We start from the raw sequence: 19,865 nt of genomic DNA, 5'->3' as shown, positions 1-19,865 counted from the left end.
GTTTTTTTGGGGGGAGGCTTCAGGGAGCGCCCGCCTTCCCTCACGCTTAAATATGGCGGCGCTCCCACAATGCGAGGCGAGAAAACGTCACTTCCGGCGCCGTCCTGCTCAGAAAAGCGGGCGAGCCAATCAGAAGCGGGAAGGGGCGGGACTAAAGCGCTCAGCGAATCAGAGAAGGACAACGGGGCAGGGCCACACGGCTGGACCAATCAGAACGCGAGAAGCGCTGAGTGACAGCAGCTCGACCAATCAGCGTGCGGAAAGGAGGGCAGTGCGGCCACGGTGCCTCAGATTCGCGGCCTGGTCCCGCTGCCGCTCCCGCCGCCGCCGCCATGAATATCCTTCCGAAGAAGTCATGGCACGTTCGGAACAAGGACAATGTGGCGCGGGTGCGGCGGGACGAGGCGGCGGCCGAGGCGGAGCGGAGGAAACGAGACGCGCGCGCGCTGCGGGCGGAGCAGGAGGCGAGTGCTGAGGGGAACGGGGGATATGGAGGGGGAAGGAGGCGGGGCTTGATACCTGGGAGCCAATGAGCGATGGCGGCCGTGCATATATTATAGCTGATGGGCGTGGCTTAGAGTGATTGGCGTGGACTGGAGTAAACCATTTTCGTCTACTCGGGGGGGGATGGACTGGGCTAAAAACGCATTTTGTGGGGGGGGGGAATAAATTTTGGGGGGGTGTATGTGGAATTTTGGGGTCCCTGAGCCCCGTTTTGTCCTCGCCAGGTGCGCACGGAGCTCCTGAGGAAGCGGGCGCGGGCCGGGGGTCGCAGCCCCTCACCCACGGCCTCCCCCGTGCTGTTCCCCCCGCCTGAGGAGGGCCCGAACCGCGAGCACGAGGCGGAAAAAAGGCGGGAACAGGTGAGGGGGGGGGGTGTGGAAATAAAAATTGGGGTGAAAAATTTGGGGATTCGGAGGCATTAATTCCACCTAGAGGGGTGGTGAAGGGATTTTGGGGTGAATTCAGGGAAATTTGGGAATTAAGGAGGGGTGTTTTGGCATGGGGGGGGTCACCCCAAATCCCCCTCCCCAATTCTCCCCTCAGGAGCGGCTGAGATTGGAGGGGTGGAAAATGGTGGAATTTGTGTGGGAAAAAACAGGAATTTGAGTGGAAAAAGGGGGAATTTGGGGATAATTTTGAAGAAAAGGGGAAAATTTCACCATGAGGGGGTCACCTGAATCCCCCTCCCCAATTTCTCCCCTCAGGAGCAGCTGAGATTGGAGGGATGGGGATGAAAAATAGCAGAATTTGGGTAGAAAATGGCGGAATTTGAGGGGGGAAAAAGTGGGAATTTTGGGAAATTCTGAGGGAATTTGGTTAAAAATGAGGGAATTTTCATCCTAGGGGGGGTCACCTCAAACCCCCTCCCCAATTTCTCTCCTCAGGAGCAGCTGAGAATGGAAGGGCAGGGACCAAAAATGGTGGAATTTGGGTAGAAAATGGTGGAATTTGAGTGGGAAAAAGTAGGAATTTTGGGAAAATTCTGAGGGAATTTGGTAAAAATGAAGGAATTTTCACCCTGGGAGGGTTACTTGAATCCCCCTCCCCAATTTCTCCCTTCAGGAGCAGCTGAGAATGGAAAGGTGGGGATCAAAAATGGCAGAATTTGGGTGGAAAATGGCAGAATTTGAATGGAAAAAATGGGAATTTGTGTGGGCAAAAACAGGAATTTGAGTGGAAAAAAGGGGAATTTGGTTTAAAAGGAGGGAATTTTCACCCTGGGGGTGTCACCTCAAACCCCCTCCCCAATTTCTCCCTCAGGAGCAGCTGAGAATGGAGGGGTGGGAATGGAAAATGGTGGAATTTGGGTAGAAAATGGCAGAATTTGAATGGGAAAAAGTGGGAATTTTGGGGAAATTCTGAAGGAATTTGGGAAAAAAGGAGGGAATTTTCATCCTGGGGTGTCACCTCAAACCCCCTCCCCAATTTCTCTCTTCAGGAGCAGCTGAGATTGGAGGGGTGGAGAAGGAAAATGGCAGAATTTGGGTAGAAAATGGCGGAATTTGGGTAGAAAATGGCGGAATTTGAGGGGGAAAAAGTGCGAATTTTGGGAAAATTCTGAAGAAATTTAGTAAAAAGACAATTTTCACTCTGGGGGGATCACCTGAACTCCCCTCCCCAATTTCCTCAGGAGCAGCTGAGATTGGAGGGGTGGGGAAGGAAAATGGCCGAATTTGGGTGGAAAATGGCGGAATTTGGAGAGAAAACGGCGGAATTTGAGTGGAAAATGGCAGAATTTGGGTGGAAAAAAGGGCAATTTGGGTAAAACCAGAGGTGAATTTTCATCCTATGGGTGTCACCCCAAACCCCCTCCCCAATTTTTCCTCTCAAGAGTAGTTGAGAATGGAGAGGTGGGGATCAAAAATGGCGGAATTTGGGTACAAAATGGCGGAATTTGGGTGGAAAAAAGGGCAATTTGGGTAAAACCAGAGGTGAATTTTCACCCTGTGGGTGCCATCCCAAACCCCCTCCCCAATTTCTCCCCTCAGGAGCAGCTGAGAATGGAGAAGCAGGGATCAAAAATGGCAGAATGTGGGTAGAAAATGGCAGAATTTGGATAGAAAATGTCAGAATTTGGGTGGAAAATGGCGGAATTTGAGTGGAAAAAAGGGGAATTTGGGTAAAACCAGGGGGGAATTTTAACACAGTGGGGGTCACCTGAATCCCCCTCCCCAATTTGTCCCCCCAGGAGCGCCGGGAGCGAGCTCTGGGGGTCCTGACCTACCTGGGCCAGAGCGCGGCCGAGGCTCAGACCTGCCCCCCCTGGTACCTGCAGCCCCCCAAACGTGGGGAGGGGGCTCAGGGGGGTCCCCACGAGGCGCAGGAGAAGCGCAAGGCGGTGCTGGATCCTCTCCTGGACATCAGGAAGGGGCTGGGCCGAGTCCCCAACCCCAAAAAATCCCCCAAGGAAAAAGCAAGGAGCCCTCCCAGAGCCCCCCCGGAGCAGGGTGGGGGCACAGGGTGAGTGATTTGTTAATTAGCATTAATTAAATCTTCTGTTGTGCTCATAAGTGTCATGAATAACCCCATTCATCCCCCCATTAATTAACTCATTCATTAATTTTGTCACCCCATGAGTTTTCCTGTCTCCCCAATAAATGCTTGAGCCAAAATTGGGGTTTGAACCCCCAGAATTTGGGGTTTTATTCCCTCATAAATTGGGGATTTAACCCCTTCAAAATTGGGGTTTGAACTTCTAAAATTAAGGATTTAACTCATCCAAAATCGGGGTTTGAGCCCCCAAAATTTGGGTTTATTCCCCTAAAATTGGGATTGACCTTTCCCTTCATACTAATTAACCCTTTTAATTAATGAACTCCTTAATGAACCCTTTAATTAACATAATTTCTCATTACCACCCTCTCTGAATTCAAGTTGTCCATTTCTATTTAACCTTTTCTCCTAATTACCCCTTAATTACACCGAATTAATTACTAATTAACCAGTTAATTATTCCTGAATAATCACTCCTAATTATCCCATAATTAATTAATTACCCTACTGATAATTATCCCCACCTCTCCCAGGGGTTTCCCCTCCCCCAAACCAGAGCCACCCCTCCCTAATTAACACTAATTAGTGCTAATTACCGTTGCAGGCTGGAGGAGCTGCGCCGGCAGCGCTTGGCCCGCGAGGCGTCCGAGGCCGCGCGGAGCCGGGAGCTGCTCCGGGGGCTCCGGGACCCCCAAAAACCCCGGGAGCCCCAGAACCCCCCCCAGGAACGGCAGCGGCCCTACAACAGCCAGTTCCACCCCAGGCTGGCACGGGGGGGGCCAAAACACACCTGAGAGCCTCCAAAATCCACCTGGAACCCCCCCAGAATTCACATGGAACATTCCAAATCTGCAATGGACAGTTCCACTCAGAACGGACATGGGGGGGGCCAAAATTCACCTGGAACCCCCCAGAATTCACATGGAACATTCCAAATCTGCAATGGACAGTTCCACCCGAGGCTGGCACGGGGGGGGCCAAAACACACCTGAGAGCACCCAGAATTCACCTGGAACCCCCCCAGAATTCACATGGAACAGCCCAAAATCTGCAATGGACAGTTCCACCCAGAACGGACATGGGGGGGGCCAAAATTCATTTGGAACCCCCCCAGAATTCACATGGAACAGCCCAAAATCCACCTGGAACCCCCCCAAAATTCACATGGAATATTCCAAATCTGCAATGGACAGTTCTACTCAGAACGGAGATGGGGGGGCCAAAATTCACCTGAGAGCCTCCAGAATTCACTTGGAACCCCCCCAGAATTCACATGGAACATTCCAAATCTGCAATGGACAGTTCCACTCAGAACGGGCATGGGGGGGGGTCAAAATTCACCTGGAAGCCCCCCAGAATTCACATGGAACAGCCCAAATCTGCAATGGACAGTTCCACTCGGAACGGGCATGGGGGTGACCAAAATTCATCTGGAATTCCCCCAGAATTCACATGGAACATTCCAAATCTGCAGTGGACACTTCCACCAAGAACGGGCATGGGGGGCACCAAAATTCATCTGGACCCCCCCCCCAGAATTCACATGGAACAGCCCAAATCTGCAATGGACAGTTCCACTTCAAACCGGAGGAGCGGCAACAAGGACCCCCCCCCAAAAACCCAATGGAACATCCCAAACTCTCATAAGACCCTCCTAGAACGGAACAACCCAAAATATTTTTTGGGGGGGGGTTCAACCCCCAAATTCTGAAAAAAAAAAAAAAAAAGAGATTTTGAGGGAGTAAAAAATCCCAAATTTTGGGTGAGGGGTCCAAAAAGATTTTGGGGATCCCCCCCCACCCCCCAAAAATAAAAATACAAATCCCTCCCCACCCCCCAAAAATACCAATCCCTCCCCTCCCCCCACAACGACCTCTGATATAAAACTATTTATTCATAAATATTTTCCAAAATGAAAATAACTTTACGAAAAATATCTTCAACTCGGGGTGGGGGGGGGGATGGAGGAGAGGGGAGGGGACCCCCAAAACTTCCCCCAACCCCCCAAAAAACCCCCAACTTTTTTTTTGTTAATTTTTTAAAATTTTTGTTGTTTTTGTTTTTAAACCTCCCCCCCCCCATCCCGCAACAAAATGGTAGCACCCGGAAGTGGGGGGGGGATTTTTGGGGTGAATTTGAGAAATTTTGGGGGTGTTGATGGTTCTGACCCCCCCCCAATCATGCAGGGGGGGAGGGGATTTGGGTTTTTTGGGGTTTTTTTGGGGGGGTTTTGGGGTTTTTTGGGGTTTTTTTGGGGTCCCCCCTCACTGCAGGTCGCGATCCTCCAGGTAGCGATACTCGAAGGTGAATCCCTCCTTCTTCCTCTGCCCCCACTTCTCGTAGTCAAAATAGATGTAAGTGCCCTGGAATTAATTAATAATTAACGGTAATTAATGGTGATTAATGGGTGGGAGGGGTGGAGGGGGATGGGAACGGTTGATTAAAAAAAACCGCAAAAAAATCGGAGTTAGGGGAGGGGATTTAGGGGATTTTTTAGGGAAAAAATTTGGATTTTTTAGGAAAAATTTTGGGATTTTTAGGAGAAAATTTTGGGATTTTTAGGAAAATATTGAGATTTTTGGGGGAAAATTTTGGGATTTTTAGGAAAAAACTTTGGGATTTTTGGGGGAAAAGTTTGGAATTTTTAGGAAAAAAAATTCGGGATTTTTGGGGAAAAATTTTGGGGTTTTTAGGGAAAAAAATTTGGGATTTTAGGGGAAAAATTTGGAATTTTGGGGTGGAATTTTGGGTTTTTTTGGAAAATTTGGGGGATTTTTTTGAAATTTTTTGGGATTTTTTAAGGGAAAAAATTCAAAATTTTTAGGAAAAAAATTGGGATTTTTAGAAAAAAAGTTTGAGATTTTTGGGGAAAAATTTTGGGGTTTTTAGGAAAAAAAATTGGGATTTTAGGGGAAAATTTGGAATTTTGGGGTGGAGTTTTGGGATTTTTTTGGATAATTTTTGGGGATTTTTAAGGGAAAATTTTGGGATTTTTAGGAAAAAAATGTGGGATTTTTGGGGTGGAATTTTGGGATTTTTTTGAAATTTTTTTGGGATTTTTAATGGAAAATTTTGGGATTTTGGGGGGAAATTTTAGGATGTTTGGGAATTTTTTTTTAATTTCAAGGGAATTTTTGGGGAGAAAAATTGGGATTTTTAGGAAAAAAAAATGGGATTTTGAGGGGAAATTTTGGGATTTTTGGGGAAATTTTTGGGATTTTTAGGAAAAAAATTTGGGGGTTTTTAGGAAAAAAAAATTGGGATTTTGGGGGAAAATTTCGGGATTTTTTGGGGGAATTTTTGGGATTTTTAGGAAAAAAATTGGGGATTTTTAGGAAAAAAAATTGGGATTTTTAGGAAAAAAATTTGGAATTTTTAGGAAAAAAAATTGGGAGTTTTAGGGGAAATTTTGGGATTTTTGGGGGAATTTTTGGGGTTTTTTAGGGAAAAAATTTGGGATTTTTTAGGAAAAAATTGTGGGATTTTGGGGGGAAAATTTTGGGATTTTTTGAAAATTTTTGGGATTTTTAAGGGAAAATTTTGGGATTTTTAGGAAAAAAATTGAGATTTTTGGGGGAAAACTTTGGGAATTTTAGGAAAAAAAATTCGGGATTTTAGGGGAAAAATTTGGAATTTTGGGGTGGAATTTTGGGATTTTTTTGAAATTTTTGGGGGATTTTTAAGGGAAAAAATTCAGGATTTTTAGAAAAAAATTGAGATTTTTGGGGGAAAAGTTTGGGGTTTTTAGGAAAAAAATTTGGGATTTTAAGGGAAAAATTTGGAATTTTGGGATTTTTTGGAAATTTTTTGGGGATTTTTAAGGGAAAATTTTGGGATTTTTAGGAGAAAATTTTGGGATTTTTAGGAAAAAAAATTTGGGATTTTTGGGAAAAAAATTGGGGTTTTTAGGAAAAAAAAAATGGGGATTTTAGGGGAAAAATTTGGAATTTTTAGGTGAAATTTTGGGATGTTTTGGAAAATTTTTGGGATTTTTAAAGGGAAAATTTTGGGATTTTGGGGGATTTAAAAAATTTTATTTTAGGAGAAATTTGGGGATTTTTGGGTGAAATTTTGGGATTTTAGGGGAATTTTTTATTTTATTTTGGGATTTTTTTGGGTGAAATTTTGGGATTTTTAGGAAAAAAATTTGGGATTTTTGGGGAAAATTTTGGGTTTTTAGGAAAAAATCTTGAGATTTTTGGGGGAAATTTTGGGACTTTTGCAAAATTTTTGGGATTTTTGGGTGAATTTTGGGAATCCAAGTGAAAATTTTGGAATTATGGGATGGATTTTAATGACTTTACACTTAAAAATCCATTAAAAATCCATTAAAAATCCATTAAAAATCCCTAAAAAATCCAAATTAAATGGGATTTTGACCCCGTTTTTTTTGGTTTTTTGGGATTTTTTGTTATTTTTGGGGTGAATTCAGGGGAATTTGGGATCCATTTGGAAATTTAAAAATGATGGGATAAATTTTAGTAATTTTACCCCAAAAAATCAATTAAAAATCAATTAAAAATCAAAAAAAAATCCCCAAAAAATCCAAATTAAATGGGATTTTAACCCAGTTTTTTTTGGATTTTTTTGTTTTTTTTATTTTTTTGGGTTGAATTTGGGGGATTTTGGGATTTTCCCTCACCTGCTCGAACTCGTCCGTGATGGTTTTGGGCTCCTCGTGCCGCTGGAACCACATCATGTACTTGGTGTGGAACCGCCACGATTGTTTCTTCAGGGCTTTGGCTGCCAGGTACTGAGCCTTGGTGCCCTAAAAATCAAAAAAATTCAAATTTGGGAGCACAAAATCTGGGGAAATCACCCCAAAATCAGGGGGGAACATTCACCACAATATTCTGATTTTTACCCAAAATATTCTGATTTTTAGCAAAATTTTAGCCCAAATATTCTGAATTTTTACCCCAAAATATTCTGATTTTTATCTAAAATATTCTGATTTTTAATCTAAAATATTCTGATTTTTTACTCCAAAATATTCTGATTTTTAACCCAAAATATTCTGAATTTAACCCCAAAATATTCTGAATTTTACCCCAAAATATTCTGATTTTTAATCCAAAATATTCTAATTTTTATCCAAAATATTCTGAATTTTTACCCCAAAATATTCTGATTTTTAACCCAAAATATTCTGAATTTTGCTTCAAATATTCTGAGTTTTTAGCCCCAAATATCCTGAATTTAACCTCAAAATATTCTGAATTTTTAGCCCAATTTTAGCCCAAATATTCTGATTTTTAACCCAAAATATTCTGAATTTTAACCCAAATATTCTGAATTTTAACCCAAAATATTCTGATTTTTAACCCAAAATATTCTGAATTTTTACCCCAAAATATTCTGATTTTTATCCAAAATATTCTGATTTTTAACCCCAAAATATTCTGAATATTAACCCAATTATAGCCCAAAATATTCTGAATTTTGCATGAATTTTTTTGATTTTGGGCTGAATTTTTGGGCTGAATTTGGGTGTTTTTGGTACCTCCAGGTAGTAGAAGATGAAGAACAGGGGCTCAAAAATCTCATTTTTGGGGGGAATTTTTGTCATTTTTGAGATGAATTTTTTTGATTTTGGGCTGAATTTTGGGGTCAATTTTTTACATTTTTGGGGTAAATTTTTTAAATTTTGGGGTGAATTTTTTTGATTTTTGGGGCGAATTTTTTTATTTTTGGGGTGAATTTTTGTGATTTTTGGGGAAAAGTTTTTGATTTTTGAGGCGAATTTTGGGGTGAATTTTTTAATTTTTGGGGTGAATTTTTTTGATTTTGGGCTGAATTTTTGGGCTGAATTTTTTTTTATTTTGGGGTGATTTTTTTGATTTTTTGAGGCGAATTTTGGGGTGAATTTCTGCAATTTTTGGGCTGAATTTTTTGATTTTTTGAGGCGAATTTTGGGCTGAATTTTTTTGATTTTGGGGTGAATTTTTGGGCTGAATTTGGGTGATGTTGGTACCTCCAGGTAGTAGAAGATGAAGAACAGGGGCTCAAAAATCTCATTTTTGGGGGGAATTTTTGTGATTTTTGGGGGTAAATTTTTTTGATTTTAGGGTGAATTTTTGGGGTGAATTTTTTAAATTTTTGGGGTGAATTTTTGTGATTTTTGGGCTGAATTTTTGTGATTTTTGGGGTGAATTTTTTGATTTTTTGAGGTGAATTTTGGGGTGAATTTTTTGATTTTGGGGGTGATTTTTTGGGTGATTTTTTTGTGATTTTGGGGTAAATTTTGGGGTCAATTTTTTACATTTTTGGGCTGAATTTTTTTGATTTTTGGGGTGAATTTTTTGATTTTTGAGGCGAATTTTGGGGTGAATTTCTGGAATTTTTGGGGTGAATTTTTCTGATTTTGGGGTGAATTTTTGGGGTGAATTTTTTTCATTTTAGGGTGAATTTTTGGGGTGAATTATTTTAATTTTTGGGGTGAATTTTTTTGATTTTGGGGTGAATTTTTGGGCTGAATTTTTGTGATTTTTGGGCTGATTTTTTTCGATTTTTGGGTGAATTTTTGTGATTTTTGGGGCGAATTTTTTGATTTTTTGAGGCGAATTTTGGGGTGAATTTCTGCAATTTTTGGGATGAAATTTTTTGATTTTGGGCTGAATTTTTGGGCTGAATTTGGGTGATTTTGGTACCTCCAGGTAGTAGAAGATGAAGAACAGGGTCTCTGTGCTCAGCCTCTGGTAGAACTCCACGGTGTCCGAGTGGGGAGGGGGCAGCTGGTGGTGATAGGGGGGGGTGGGGCAGGGATTGCGGGGCAGGTACTGCCTGGGGGGGAAAATAAATCAAATTTGGGTTAAAAATGGGGAAAAAATCAGAGTTTATAAAATGGGAGTGGGATGGAATCAATGGGGGAAAAAAAAACATAAAAATTGGGTTAAAAATGGGGAAAAACGGGAAAAAATCTGAATTAAAATCTGAATTAAAATGATGGAAATGGAAGAAATCATAGAGGAAAAAATAAATAAAATTGGGTTAAAAATGGGTAAAAAATCGGAATTAAAATGGGAGAAATAGAAAGAAATCATAGGGAAAATAATAAAGAAAATTGGGTTAAAATGGGCAAAAAATGTGAATTAAAATCTGAATTAAAATGATTGGAATGGAAGGAATCAAAGAGGAGAAAATAAATTAAAAATGAGTTTAAAAAAGGTAAAAAAATCAGAATTAAAATCTGAATTAAAATGGTGGGAATGGAAGGAATCAAAGGGGGAAAAAAAACCACAAAAATTGGGTTAAAAATGGGGAAAAACGGGAAAAAATCAGAATTAAAATGGGAGAAATGGAATGAAATCATAGGGAAAAAAAAATAAATTTTGGGTTAAAAATGGGGAAAAATCTGAATTAAAATTATGGGAGTGGGATGGAATCAATGGGGGAAAAAAAACCACAAAAATTGGGTTAAAAACAGGCAAAAAATCTGAATTAAAATGGGAGAAATGGAAAGAAATCATAGGAAAAAAAATTAAAATCAGTAAAAAATCAGAATTAAAATCTGAATTAAAATTATGGGAATGGAAGGAATCAATGGGGGGAAAATAAATTAAAAATTAGTTAAAAAATGGGCACAAAATGGGCAAAAAATTGGAATTAAAATGGGAGAAATGGAAATCATAGGGGAAAAAATAAATAAAATTGGGTTAAAAATGGGTAAAAAAATCAGAATTAAAATCTGAATTAAAATGATGGGAATGGAATGTAATTACAAGGGAAAAAACACCCAAAATTAGGTTAAAACACCCAAAATTGGGTTAAAATCTCAATTTCCAGGACCCCCAAATCCCCCCAGGACCCCCCAAATTTCAGATTTTCCACCTGATCCCTTCAGAATCTGAAAGAGTGGTGCCAAAAATCCCCCAAAAATTCAAATTTCACTGCTCTGAAACCCCCAAAATTCCCCTGTAACCCCCTGAAATTCCACCCAGGACCCCCCAAATCCCCCCCAAATTTCAGATTTCCCCACCTGATCCTCTCAGAATCACAGGAATAGGGACAAGAATTGCCAAAAATTCCCCAAAAATTCAAATTTCACTGCTCTAAAACCCCAAATTCCACCCAGGACCCCCCAAATCCCCCCAAATTTTGGATTCCCCACCTGATCCTCTCAGAATCCAAAGGGGTGGTGCCAAAAATCCCCCAAAAATTCAAATTTAACTGCTCTGAACCCCCTGTAACCCCCTGAAATTTCATCCAGGACCCCCCAAATCCCACCCAGGACCCCCCAAATTCCCCCCAAATTTCAGATTTCCCCACCTGATCCTCTCAGAATCCCAAAAATGCGACAAAAATTGCCAAAAATCCCCCAAAAATTCAAATTTAACTGCTCTAAACCCCCCCAAATCCCCCCCAGGACCCCCCAAATTTCAGATTCCCCACCTGATCCTCTCAGAATCCAAAGGGGTGGTGCCAAAAATCGCCCAAAAATTCAAATTACACTGCTCTGAAACCCCCAAAATTCCCCTGTAACCCCCTGAAATTCCACCCAGGACCCCCCAAATCCCCCCCAGGACCCCCCAAATTCCCCCCAAATTTCAGATTTCCCACCTGATCCTCTCAGAATCTGAAGGAGTGGTGCCAAAAATCCCCCAAAAATTCAAATTTCACTGCTCTAAACCCCCTGAAATCCCCCCCAGGACCCCCCAAATCTCCCCGAAATTTTGGATTCCCCACCTGATCCTCTCAGAATCACAGAAATGGGGACAAGAATTACCAAAAATCCCCCAAAAAATCTTCATTTAACCTCCCCAAATCCCCCCCAGGACCCCCCAAATTTCAGATTTCCCCACCTGATCCTCTCAGAATCACAGGAATGGTGCCAAAAATCCCCCAAAAATTCAAATTTAACTGCTCTGAAACCTCCTGTAACCCCCTGAAATTCCACCTGGGACCCCCCAAATCCCCCCCAGGACCCCCCAGACCCCACCCAGGACCCCCCAAATCCCCCCCAAATCCCCCCAGGACCCCCCAAATCTCCCCAAATTTTGGATTCCCCACCTGATCCTCTCAGAATCACAGGAATGGTGCCAAAAATCCCCCAAAAATTCAAATTTAACTGCTCTGAAACCCCCCAAATCCTCCTAAATCCCACCCAGGACCCCCCAAACCCCCCCCCCAAATTTCAGATTCTCCATCTGATTCCTTCAGAATCTGAAAGATGTGGCCAAAAATCCCCCAAAAATTCAAATTTCACTGCTTTGAACCCCCTGTAACCCCCTGAAATTCCACCTGGGACCCCCCAAATCCCCCCAGGACCCCCCAAATCCCCCCCGGGACCCCCCAAATCCCCCCCAAACCCCCCCAAATCTCCCCAAATTTCAGATTCCCCACCTGATCCTCTCAGAATCCAAATGAGTGGTGCCAAAAATCCCCCAAAAATTCAAATTTAACATGTCTGAACCCCCCTAAATCCCACCCAGGACCCCCCAAATCCCCCCCAGGACCCCCCAGGACCCCCCAAATCCCCCCCAGGACCCCCCAAATCCCCCCCAAATTTCAGATTCCCCACCTGATCCTCTCAGAATCCGAGGGGTGGTGCCAAAAATCCCCCAAAAATTCAAATTTCACTGCTCTAAAACCTCCCAAATCCCCCCCAGGACCCCCCAAACCCCCCCAAATTTCAGATTCCCCACCTGATCCTCTCAGAATCTGAGGGATGTGGCCAAAAATCCCCCAAAAATTCAAATTACACTGCTCTAAACCCCCCCAAATCCTCCTAAATCCCACCCAGGACCCCCCAAATCCCCCCCAAATTTCAGATTCTCCATCTGATTCCTTCAGAATCTGAAAGATGTGGCCAAAAATCCCCCAAAAATTCAAATTTCACTGCTCTAAAACCCCCAAAATTCCCCTGTAACCCCCTGGAATTCCATCCAGGACCCCCCAAATCCCACCCAGGACCCCCCAAATCCCCCCCAAATCCCACCCAGGACCCCCCAAATTTCAGATTCTCCACCTGATCCCTTCAGAATCTGAAGGAGTGGTGCCAAAAATCCCAAAAAAATTCAAATTACACTGCTTTGAACCCCCTGTAACCCCCTGAAATTTCATCCAGGACCCCCCAAATCCCCCCCAGGACCCCCCAAATCCCCCCCAAATTTCAGATTTCCCACCTGATCCTCTCAGAATCCGAGGGGTGGTGCCAAAAATCCCCAAAAATTCAAATTTAACTGCTCTGAACCCCCCTGTAACCCCCTGAAATTTAATCCAGGACCCCCCAAATCCCACCCAAATTTTGGGGTCCCCACCTGATCCTCTCAGAATCCAAAGGGATGTGGCCAAAAATCCCCCAAAAAATCCAATTTAACTGCTCTGAACTCCCCTGAAACCCCCTAAAATTTCACCCAGGACCCCCCAAATTCCCCCCAAATTTCAGATTCCCCACCTGATCCTCTCAGAATCACAGGAATGGGGACAAGAATTACCAAAAATCCCCCAAAAATTCAAATTTCACTGCTCTAAAACCCCCAAAATTCCCCTGTAACCCCCCGAAATCCCACCCAGGACCCCCCAAATCCCCCCCAGGACCCCCCAAACCCCCCAAATTTCAGATCCCCACCTGAACCTCTCAGAATCACAGGAATGGTGCCAAAAATCCCCCAAAAATTCAAATTTCACTGCTCTAAACCTCCCCAAATCCCACCCAGGACCCCCCAAATTTTGGATTCCCCACCTGATCCTCTCAGAATCCAAAGGGATGGTGCCAAAAATCCCCAAAAATTCAAATTACACTGCTCTAAAACCCCCAAAATTCCCCTGTAACCCCCTGAAATTCACCCCAGGACCCCCCAAATTTCAGATTTCCCACCTGATCCTCTCAGAATCTGAAGGAGTGGTGCCAAAAATCCCCCAAAAATTCAAATTACACTACTCTGAACCCCCAAAATTCCCCTGTAACCCCCTGAAATTTCACCTGGGACCCCCCAAATCCCCCCCAGGACCCCCCAAATCTCCCCCAAATTTTGGATTCCCCACCTGATCCTCTCAGAATCACAGAAATGGTGCCAAAAATCCCCAAAAAATCTTCATTTAACTCCCCAAATCCCACCCAGGACCCCCCAAATTTTGGATTCCCCACCTGATCCTCTCAGAATCAAAGAAATGGGACAAAAATTGCCAAAAATTCCAAAAAAATTCCAATTTAACTGCTCTAAACCCCTCCAAATCCCACTCAGGACCCCCCAAATCCCCCCCAAATTTCAGATTCTCCATCTGATTCCTTCAGAATCTGAAAGATGTGGCCAGAAATCCCCCAAAAATTCAAATTTCACTGCTCTAAACCCCCCCAAATCCCCCCCAGGACCCCCCAAATCTCCCCCAAATTTCAGATTCCCCACCTGATCCCTTCAGAATCTGAAGGAGTGGTGCCAAAAATCCCCCAAAATTCAAATTTAACTGTTCTGAACCCCCCCAAATCCCACCCAGGACCCCCCAAATTTTGGATTCCCCACCTGATCCTCTCAGAATCCAAAGGGGTGGTGCCAAAAATCGCCCAAAAAATCCAATTTAACTGCTCTGAACCCCCTGAAATCCCCTAAAATTTCACCCAGGACCCCCCAAATCCCCCCAAATTTCAGATTTCCCCAACTGATCCTCTCAGAGTCACAGGAATGGGGACAAGAATCACCAAAAATCCCCTAAAAAATCTTCATTTAACCTCCCCAAATCCCCCCAGGACCCCCCAAACCCCCCCAAATTTCAGATTCCCCACCTGATCCTCTCAGAATCCAAAGGGATGTGGGGCAAGAATTGCCAAAAATTCCCCAAAAATTCAAATTTCACTGCTCTGAAACCCCAAAAATTCCCCTGTAACCCCCTGAAATTTCATCCAGGACCCCCCAAATCCCACCCAGGACCCCCCAAATTCCCCCCAAATTTCAGATTTCCCCACCTGATCCTGTCAGAATCTGAAGGAGTGGTGCCAAAAATCCCCAAAAATTCAAATTACACTGCTCTAAAAACCCCAAAATTCCCCTGTAACCCCCTGAAATTCCATCCAGGACCCCCCAAATCCTCCCCAAATTTCAGATTTCCCCACCTGATCCTCTCAGAATCCGAGGGGTGGGGACAAGAATTACCAAAAATCCCCCAAAAATTCAAATTTCACTGCTCTAAAACCTCCCAAATCCCCCCCAAATCCCCCCAAATTTCAGATTCCCCACCTGATCCTCTCAGAATCCAAAGGGGTGGTGCCAAAAATCGCCCAAAAATTCAAATTTAACTGCTCTGAAACCCCCAAATCCCACCCAGGACCCCCCAAATTCCCCCCAAATTTTGGATTTCCCCACCTGATCCTCTCAGAATCCAAAGGGATGTGGGGCAAGAATCGCCAAAAATTCCCCAAAAATTCAAATTTCACTGCTCTGAACCCCTCCAAATCCCACCCAGGACCCCCCCCCAAATTTCAGATTCCCCACCTGATCCTCTCAGAATCCGAAGGGTGGGGCCAAAAATCCCCCAAAAATTCAAATTTAACTCTGAAACCCCCAAAATTCCCCTGTAACCCCCTGAAATTTCACCTGGGACCCCCCAAATCCCACCCAGGACCCCCCAAACCCCCCCAAATTTTGGATTCCCACCTGATCCTCTCAGAATCTGAGGGATGAGGACAAGAATCACCAAAAATTCCCCAAAAATTCAAATTTAACTGCTCTAAACCCCCTGTAACCCCCTGAAATTCCACCCAGGACCCCCCAAATCCCACCCAGGACCCCCCAAACCCCCCCCAGGACCCCCCAAACCCCCCCCAAATCCCCCCAAATTTCAGATTTCCCCACCTGATCCTCTCAGAATCCGAAGGGTGGGGCATGTGGTGCCAGGCTGGCTCCTGCAGGGCCTGCTGGTACAGCTGCTCCTTGGGCAGGGGGAGGGGTCCCAGGGGACAGACCCCCAGGGACAGGGGGATGCTGACCTCCCCCAGAGCCCCCCCGGGACCCCCTGAGCCTCCCCCAGAGCCCCCCGAGGTGGGGGGAGCCCCCCCAGCCCCCAGGAGGAGATCTGGGGGGGGGGAGAGAGGAGAGACAGGGGTTAGGGGGGATTTTTGGGGGGGATTTTTGGGGGGGATTTAGGGGAATTTTGGGATGTTGGGGGGGAATTTTGGGGGTCCAGGAGGGTTAGGGGGGAATTTGGGGAGGATTTGGGGGGATTTTTGGGGGATTTGGGGGATTTTGAGAGGATTTGGGGGGATTTGGGGGTGCCCAAGGCAGTTAGGGGGGGATTTGGGGGAGGTTTGGGGGGATTTGGGGAGTTTAAAAGGGAATTTGGGGGGATTTGGGGAGGTTTGGGGGGGATTTGAGGGGAATTTGGGGATGTTTAAAGAGATTAGGAGGGAATTTGGGGAGATTTTGAGAGGATTTGGGGGGGATTTTGGGGGATTTGGGGGGATTTTGGGGGGATTTGGGGGGATTTTGGGATGTTGGGGGAGAATTTTGGGGGGTCCAGGAGGGTTAGGGGAGGTTAGGGGGGATCTGGGGGAGATTTTTGGGGGTTTGGGGGGGGTTTTGGGGAGTTTAGGAGGGAATTTGGGGGATTTTGGGATGTTGGGGGAGAATTTTGGGGGGTCCAGGAGGGTTAGGGGAGGTCTGGGGGGATTTGGGGGGATTTTTGGGGGATTTTGGGGAGGATTTGGGGGATTTTGGGAGGGTAGGGGGGGATCTGGGGAGGATTGGGGAGGATTTGGGGAATTTTTTGGGGGGTTTGGGGGGGATTTGGGGGAATTTGGGGAGGTTTAAAGAGGTTAAGAGGGGATTTGGGGAAGGATTTTGGGGATTTTGGGGATTTAAGGGGGATTTTGGGGAGGATTTGGGGGAATTTTGGGGGGTTGGGGGGGATTTGGGGAAAATTTGGGGGAATCTGAGGAGGTTTTGGGGGGATTTTGGGACACTCAGGGTGGGTTTGAGGAGGTTTGGGGGTACCCAGGGAGGTTTAGGGGGGATTTTAGGGGGGGTTTTGGAAGTCAGGATTAATTAGAAGTTAATTAAGTTAATTAAATTATTTAGGGGAGAGGTCTCACCCCTCTCAGCCAGGTGCAGGTGGTGTCAGGGTTAATTTAATTTGGGGTTAATTTGGGGAGGTTTTTGGGGGGTCAGGATTAATTAGGAGTTAATTAAGTTAATTAAAGTTAATTAATTAGATTAAATTAATCAGGGGAGGGGTCTCACCCCTCTCAGCCAGGTGCAGGGGGGGTCCTGGCTCCTCCAGCCCCGTCCCCAGCGCCGCTCGCTCGGCCATCGACTTCAGGCTGCTCAGGGGCTCCGGGGCCTGGGGGTCCAAAATTGGGGAGGGGGTCCCAAAATTGGGATCCCAAAATTGGGGTGGGGGTCCCAAAATTTGAGATCCCTGAAATCCCTGATTTTTCCCAAAAAATTCCCATTTTTTACCCAAAAATTCCCATTTTTTTACCCAAAAATCTCAATTTTTTTTACACAAAAATCTCAATTTTTTACCCCAAAATTCCCTTTTTTTACACAAAAAATTCCTCATTTTTCCCTCAAATTCCCCATTTTTTTTTCTAAAAATTCCCTTTTTTTCCCCAAAAAATCCTAATTTTTTCCCAAAATTCCCCATTTTTTTTCTAAAAATTCCTTATTTTCCCCCAAAATTCTCACTTTTTTACCCCAAAATCCCCATTTTTTTACCCAAAAATCTCAAATTTTTACCCAAAAATTCCGATTTTTTAACCCAAAAATTCCCATCTTTTTTACCCGAAATTCCCATTTTTTTCCCCAAATTCCTCATCTTTTCCCCAAAAATTCCCATTTTTTCCCCCCAAAATTCCCATTTTTTTACCCAAAAATTCCCATTTTTTTACCCAAAAATCTCGATTTTTTACTCAAAAATTCCCTTTTTTTTACACAAAAAATTCCTCATTTTTCCCCCAAAAATTCCCATTTTTTTACCAAAAAAATTCCTCATTTTTCCCCCAAATTCCCCATTTTTTTTTCTAAAAATTCCTGATTTTTTTCCCCCAAATTCCTGACTTCCCCCCCAAATTCCTGGTTTTTCCTCCCAATATTCCCAATTTCTTCCCAAAATTCCCCAATTTTTTCCCCAAAATTCCCCAAATTCTTCCCAAAATTCCTCATCTTTTCCCCCAAAATTCTCAAAATTTCCCCAAAAATTCCCATTTTTTTTCCCCCAAAATTCCCATTTTTTCCCCCAAAATTCAGAAAGGAAAATTCAAAAATTTAAACAACGGGCGATACCAAAATCGCAGCGGGGGAGGGAGACCAAAACCCAAAATTCTGACCTGAAATTCCCCATTTTTTCCCCAAAATTCCCAATTTTTCCCCCAAAATCCCCAATTTTCCCAAAAAATTGCCATTTTTTTCCCCAAAATCCCCATTTTTTTCCCTCACAATTTAAGAAACCCAAATTTAAATTTTAAAGTGGAACGAACCACCGGCGGGCGATACCAAACCCGCAGCGAGCGGGGGGGGGAGGGAGACCAAAACCCAAAATTCTTCCCTGAAATTCCCAATTTTTTCCCCAAAATTCCCAATTTTTCCCCCAAAATCCCCAATTTTCCCAAAAAATCCCCATTTTTTTTCCCCTCAAATCCCAATTTTTCCACAAAATTCCCAATTTTTTCCCTCACAATTTAAGAAACCCAAATTTAAATTTTAAAGTGGAACGAACCACCGGTGGGTGATACCAAACCCGCAGCAAGCGGGGGGGGGTTCGTTCATAAAACTGAACCAGTAGGCCCCAAAATTGAGCAAATTTGACCCAAAAATCACCAAATTTTGGCCCAAAAATGCTGAAATTTTCTCACCTTGATGTCGGGGGCGGTGCTGAACTGGGGGGGGGCCGTTGAGCAGGGGGGGAGCTCCCCCCGCCCCCCCTTTGCTGTCGGGGAAGGGGGGGGTGGGAGAGCCCGGCCCGGCCGCGCTGAGGGGGGGGCCCAGCAGGGCGGCCCCGGCCCCACCCACGGGGGGTTGGGGGGGCTGGGGGGCACCGGGCTCCTTCCTGTGAGGGGAAAGTGGGGTCAGAGAGGGGAAATTTGGGGTGAAAAATGGGAATTTGGGGAAAAAAAGGGGAATTTTGGGGGATTTGGGGCTTTTTTTAGGGGTTTTTTTGAGGGGATTTTGGGGTTTGGAGGGGCTCCGGGCTCCTTTTCGTGAGGGGAAAGTGGGGTTAGAAAGGGGAATTTTGGGGTGAAAAACAGGAATTTCGGGGTAAAAATGGGAATTCTGTGGTGAAAAACAGGAATTTTGGAAAAATTAGGGGGTTTTTGGGGTGGAAAATGAGGATTTTGGGGGCTTTAGGGTGAATTTCCGGGTTTCTGAGAGGGAAGTTAGCGGGGATTTTGGGGTTTGGGGTAGCCCCGGGCTCCTTCCTGTGAGGGGAAAGTGGGGTCAGAGAGGGGAAATTTGGGGTGAGAAATGGGAATTTTGGGAAAAAAAGGGGAATTTTGGGGGATTTGGGGCTTTTTTGGGGGGGATTTTGGGGGATTTTTTGAGGGGATTTTGGGGTTTGGAGGGGCCCCGGACTCCTTTCTGTGAGGGGAAAGTGGGGTCAGAAAGGGGAAATTTGGGGTGAAAAACAGGAATTTCGGGGTAAAAATGGGAATTCTGTGGTGAAAAACAGGAATTTTGGAAAAATTAGGGTGTTTTTGGGGTGGAAAATGAGGATTTTGGGGGTTTTAGGGTGAATTTCCGGGTTTCTGAGAGGGAAGTTAGCAGGGATTTTGGGGTTTGGGGTAGCCCCGGGCTCCTTTTTGTGAGGGGAAAGTGGGGTCAGAGAGGGGAAATTTGGGGTGAAAAACAGAAATTTTGGGAAAAAAATGGGAAATTTGGGGTGAAAATTGGGAATTTTGGGAAAAAACAGGGATTTGGGGGAATTTGGGGCTTTTTGGC

At 44.5% G+C, this 19,865-nt stretch overlaps 2 protein-coding genes across 2 annotated transcripts in view; one reads left to right on the top strand and one right to left on the bottom strand.

Moving 5' to 3' along the window:
• Positions 1-286: 286 nt before the first annotated feature.
• On the top strand, positions 287-4,112 carry LENG1 (leukocyte receptor cluster member 1). Its single transcript, XM_033084054.1, has 4 exons — positions 287-464; positions 729-863; positions 2,693-2,964; positions 3,602-4,112. The coding sequence occupies exons 1-4, from the start codon at positions 333-335 to the stop codon at positions 3,789-3,791; spliced, it is 729 nt and encodes a 242-aa protein (XP_032939945.1). The 5' UTR covers positions 287-332; the 3' UTR covers positions 3,792-4,112.
• Positions 4,113-4,873: 761 nt separating this feature from the next.
• The window catches only part of CNOT3 (CCR4-NOT transcription complex subunit 3), a 35,611-nt gene continuing 20,619 nt past the window's right edge, over positions 4,874-19,865 (bottom strand). Inside the window, 7 exon segments of the mRNA XM_033084031.2 lie at positions 4,874-5,360; positions 7,640-7,765; positions 9,648-9,780; positions 15,786-16,005; positions 17,169-17,268; positions 18,782-18,897; positions 18,935-18,975. Coding sequence (XP_032939922.1) covers positions 5,262-5,360; positions 7,640-7,765; positions 9,648-9,780; positions 15,786-16,005; positions 17,169-17,268; positions 18,782-18,897; positions 18,935-18,975 — 835 coding nt within the window. The 3' untranslated portion in view covers positions 4,874-5,261.

This window comes from Catharus ustulatus, chromosome 35, assembly GCF_009819885.2.
Source record: "Catharus ustulatus isolate bCatUst1 chromosome 35, bCatUst1.pri.v2, whole genome shotgun sequence".
Lineage (NCBI taxonomy): Eukaryota > Metazoa > Chordata > Aves > Passeriformes > Turdidae > Catharus > Catharus ustulatus.
Note: the sequence above shows the minus strand (reverse complement) of the source record. Positions and strands in the feature narration are given on the sequence as shown.

Coding starts and splice junctions, on each gene's coding strand:
- LENG1 (XM_033084054.1), top strand. CDS start 333: ATGAATATCCTTCCGAAGAAGTCATGGCACGTTCGGAACAAGGACAAT. Junction 465..728: donor CGCTGCGGGCGGAGCAGGAG/GCGAGTGCTGAG, acceptor TGTCCTCGCCAG/GTGCGCACGGAGCTCCTGAG. Junction 864..2,692: donor CGGAAAAAAGGCGGGAACAG/GTGAGGGGGGGG, acceptor TTGTCCCCCCAG/GAGCGCCGGGAGCGAGCTCT.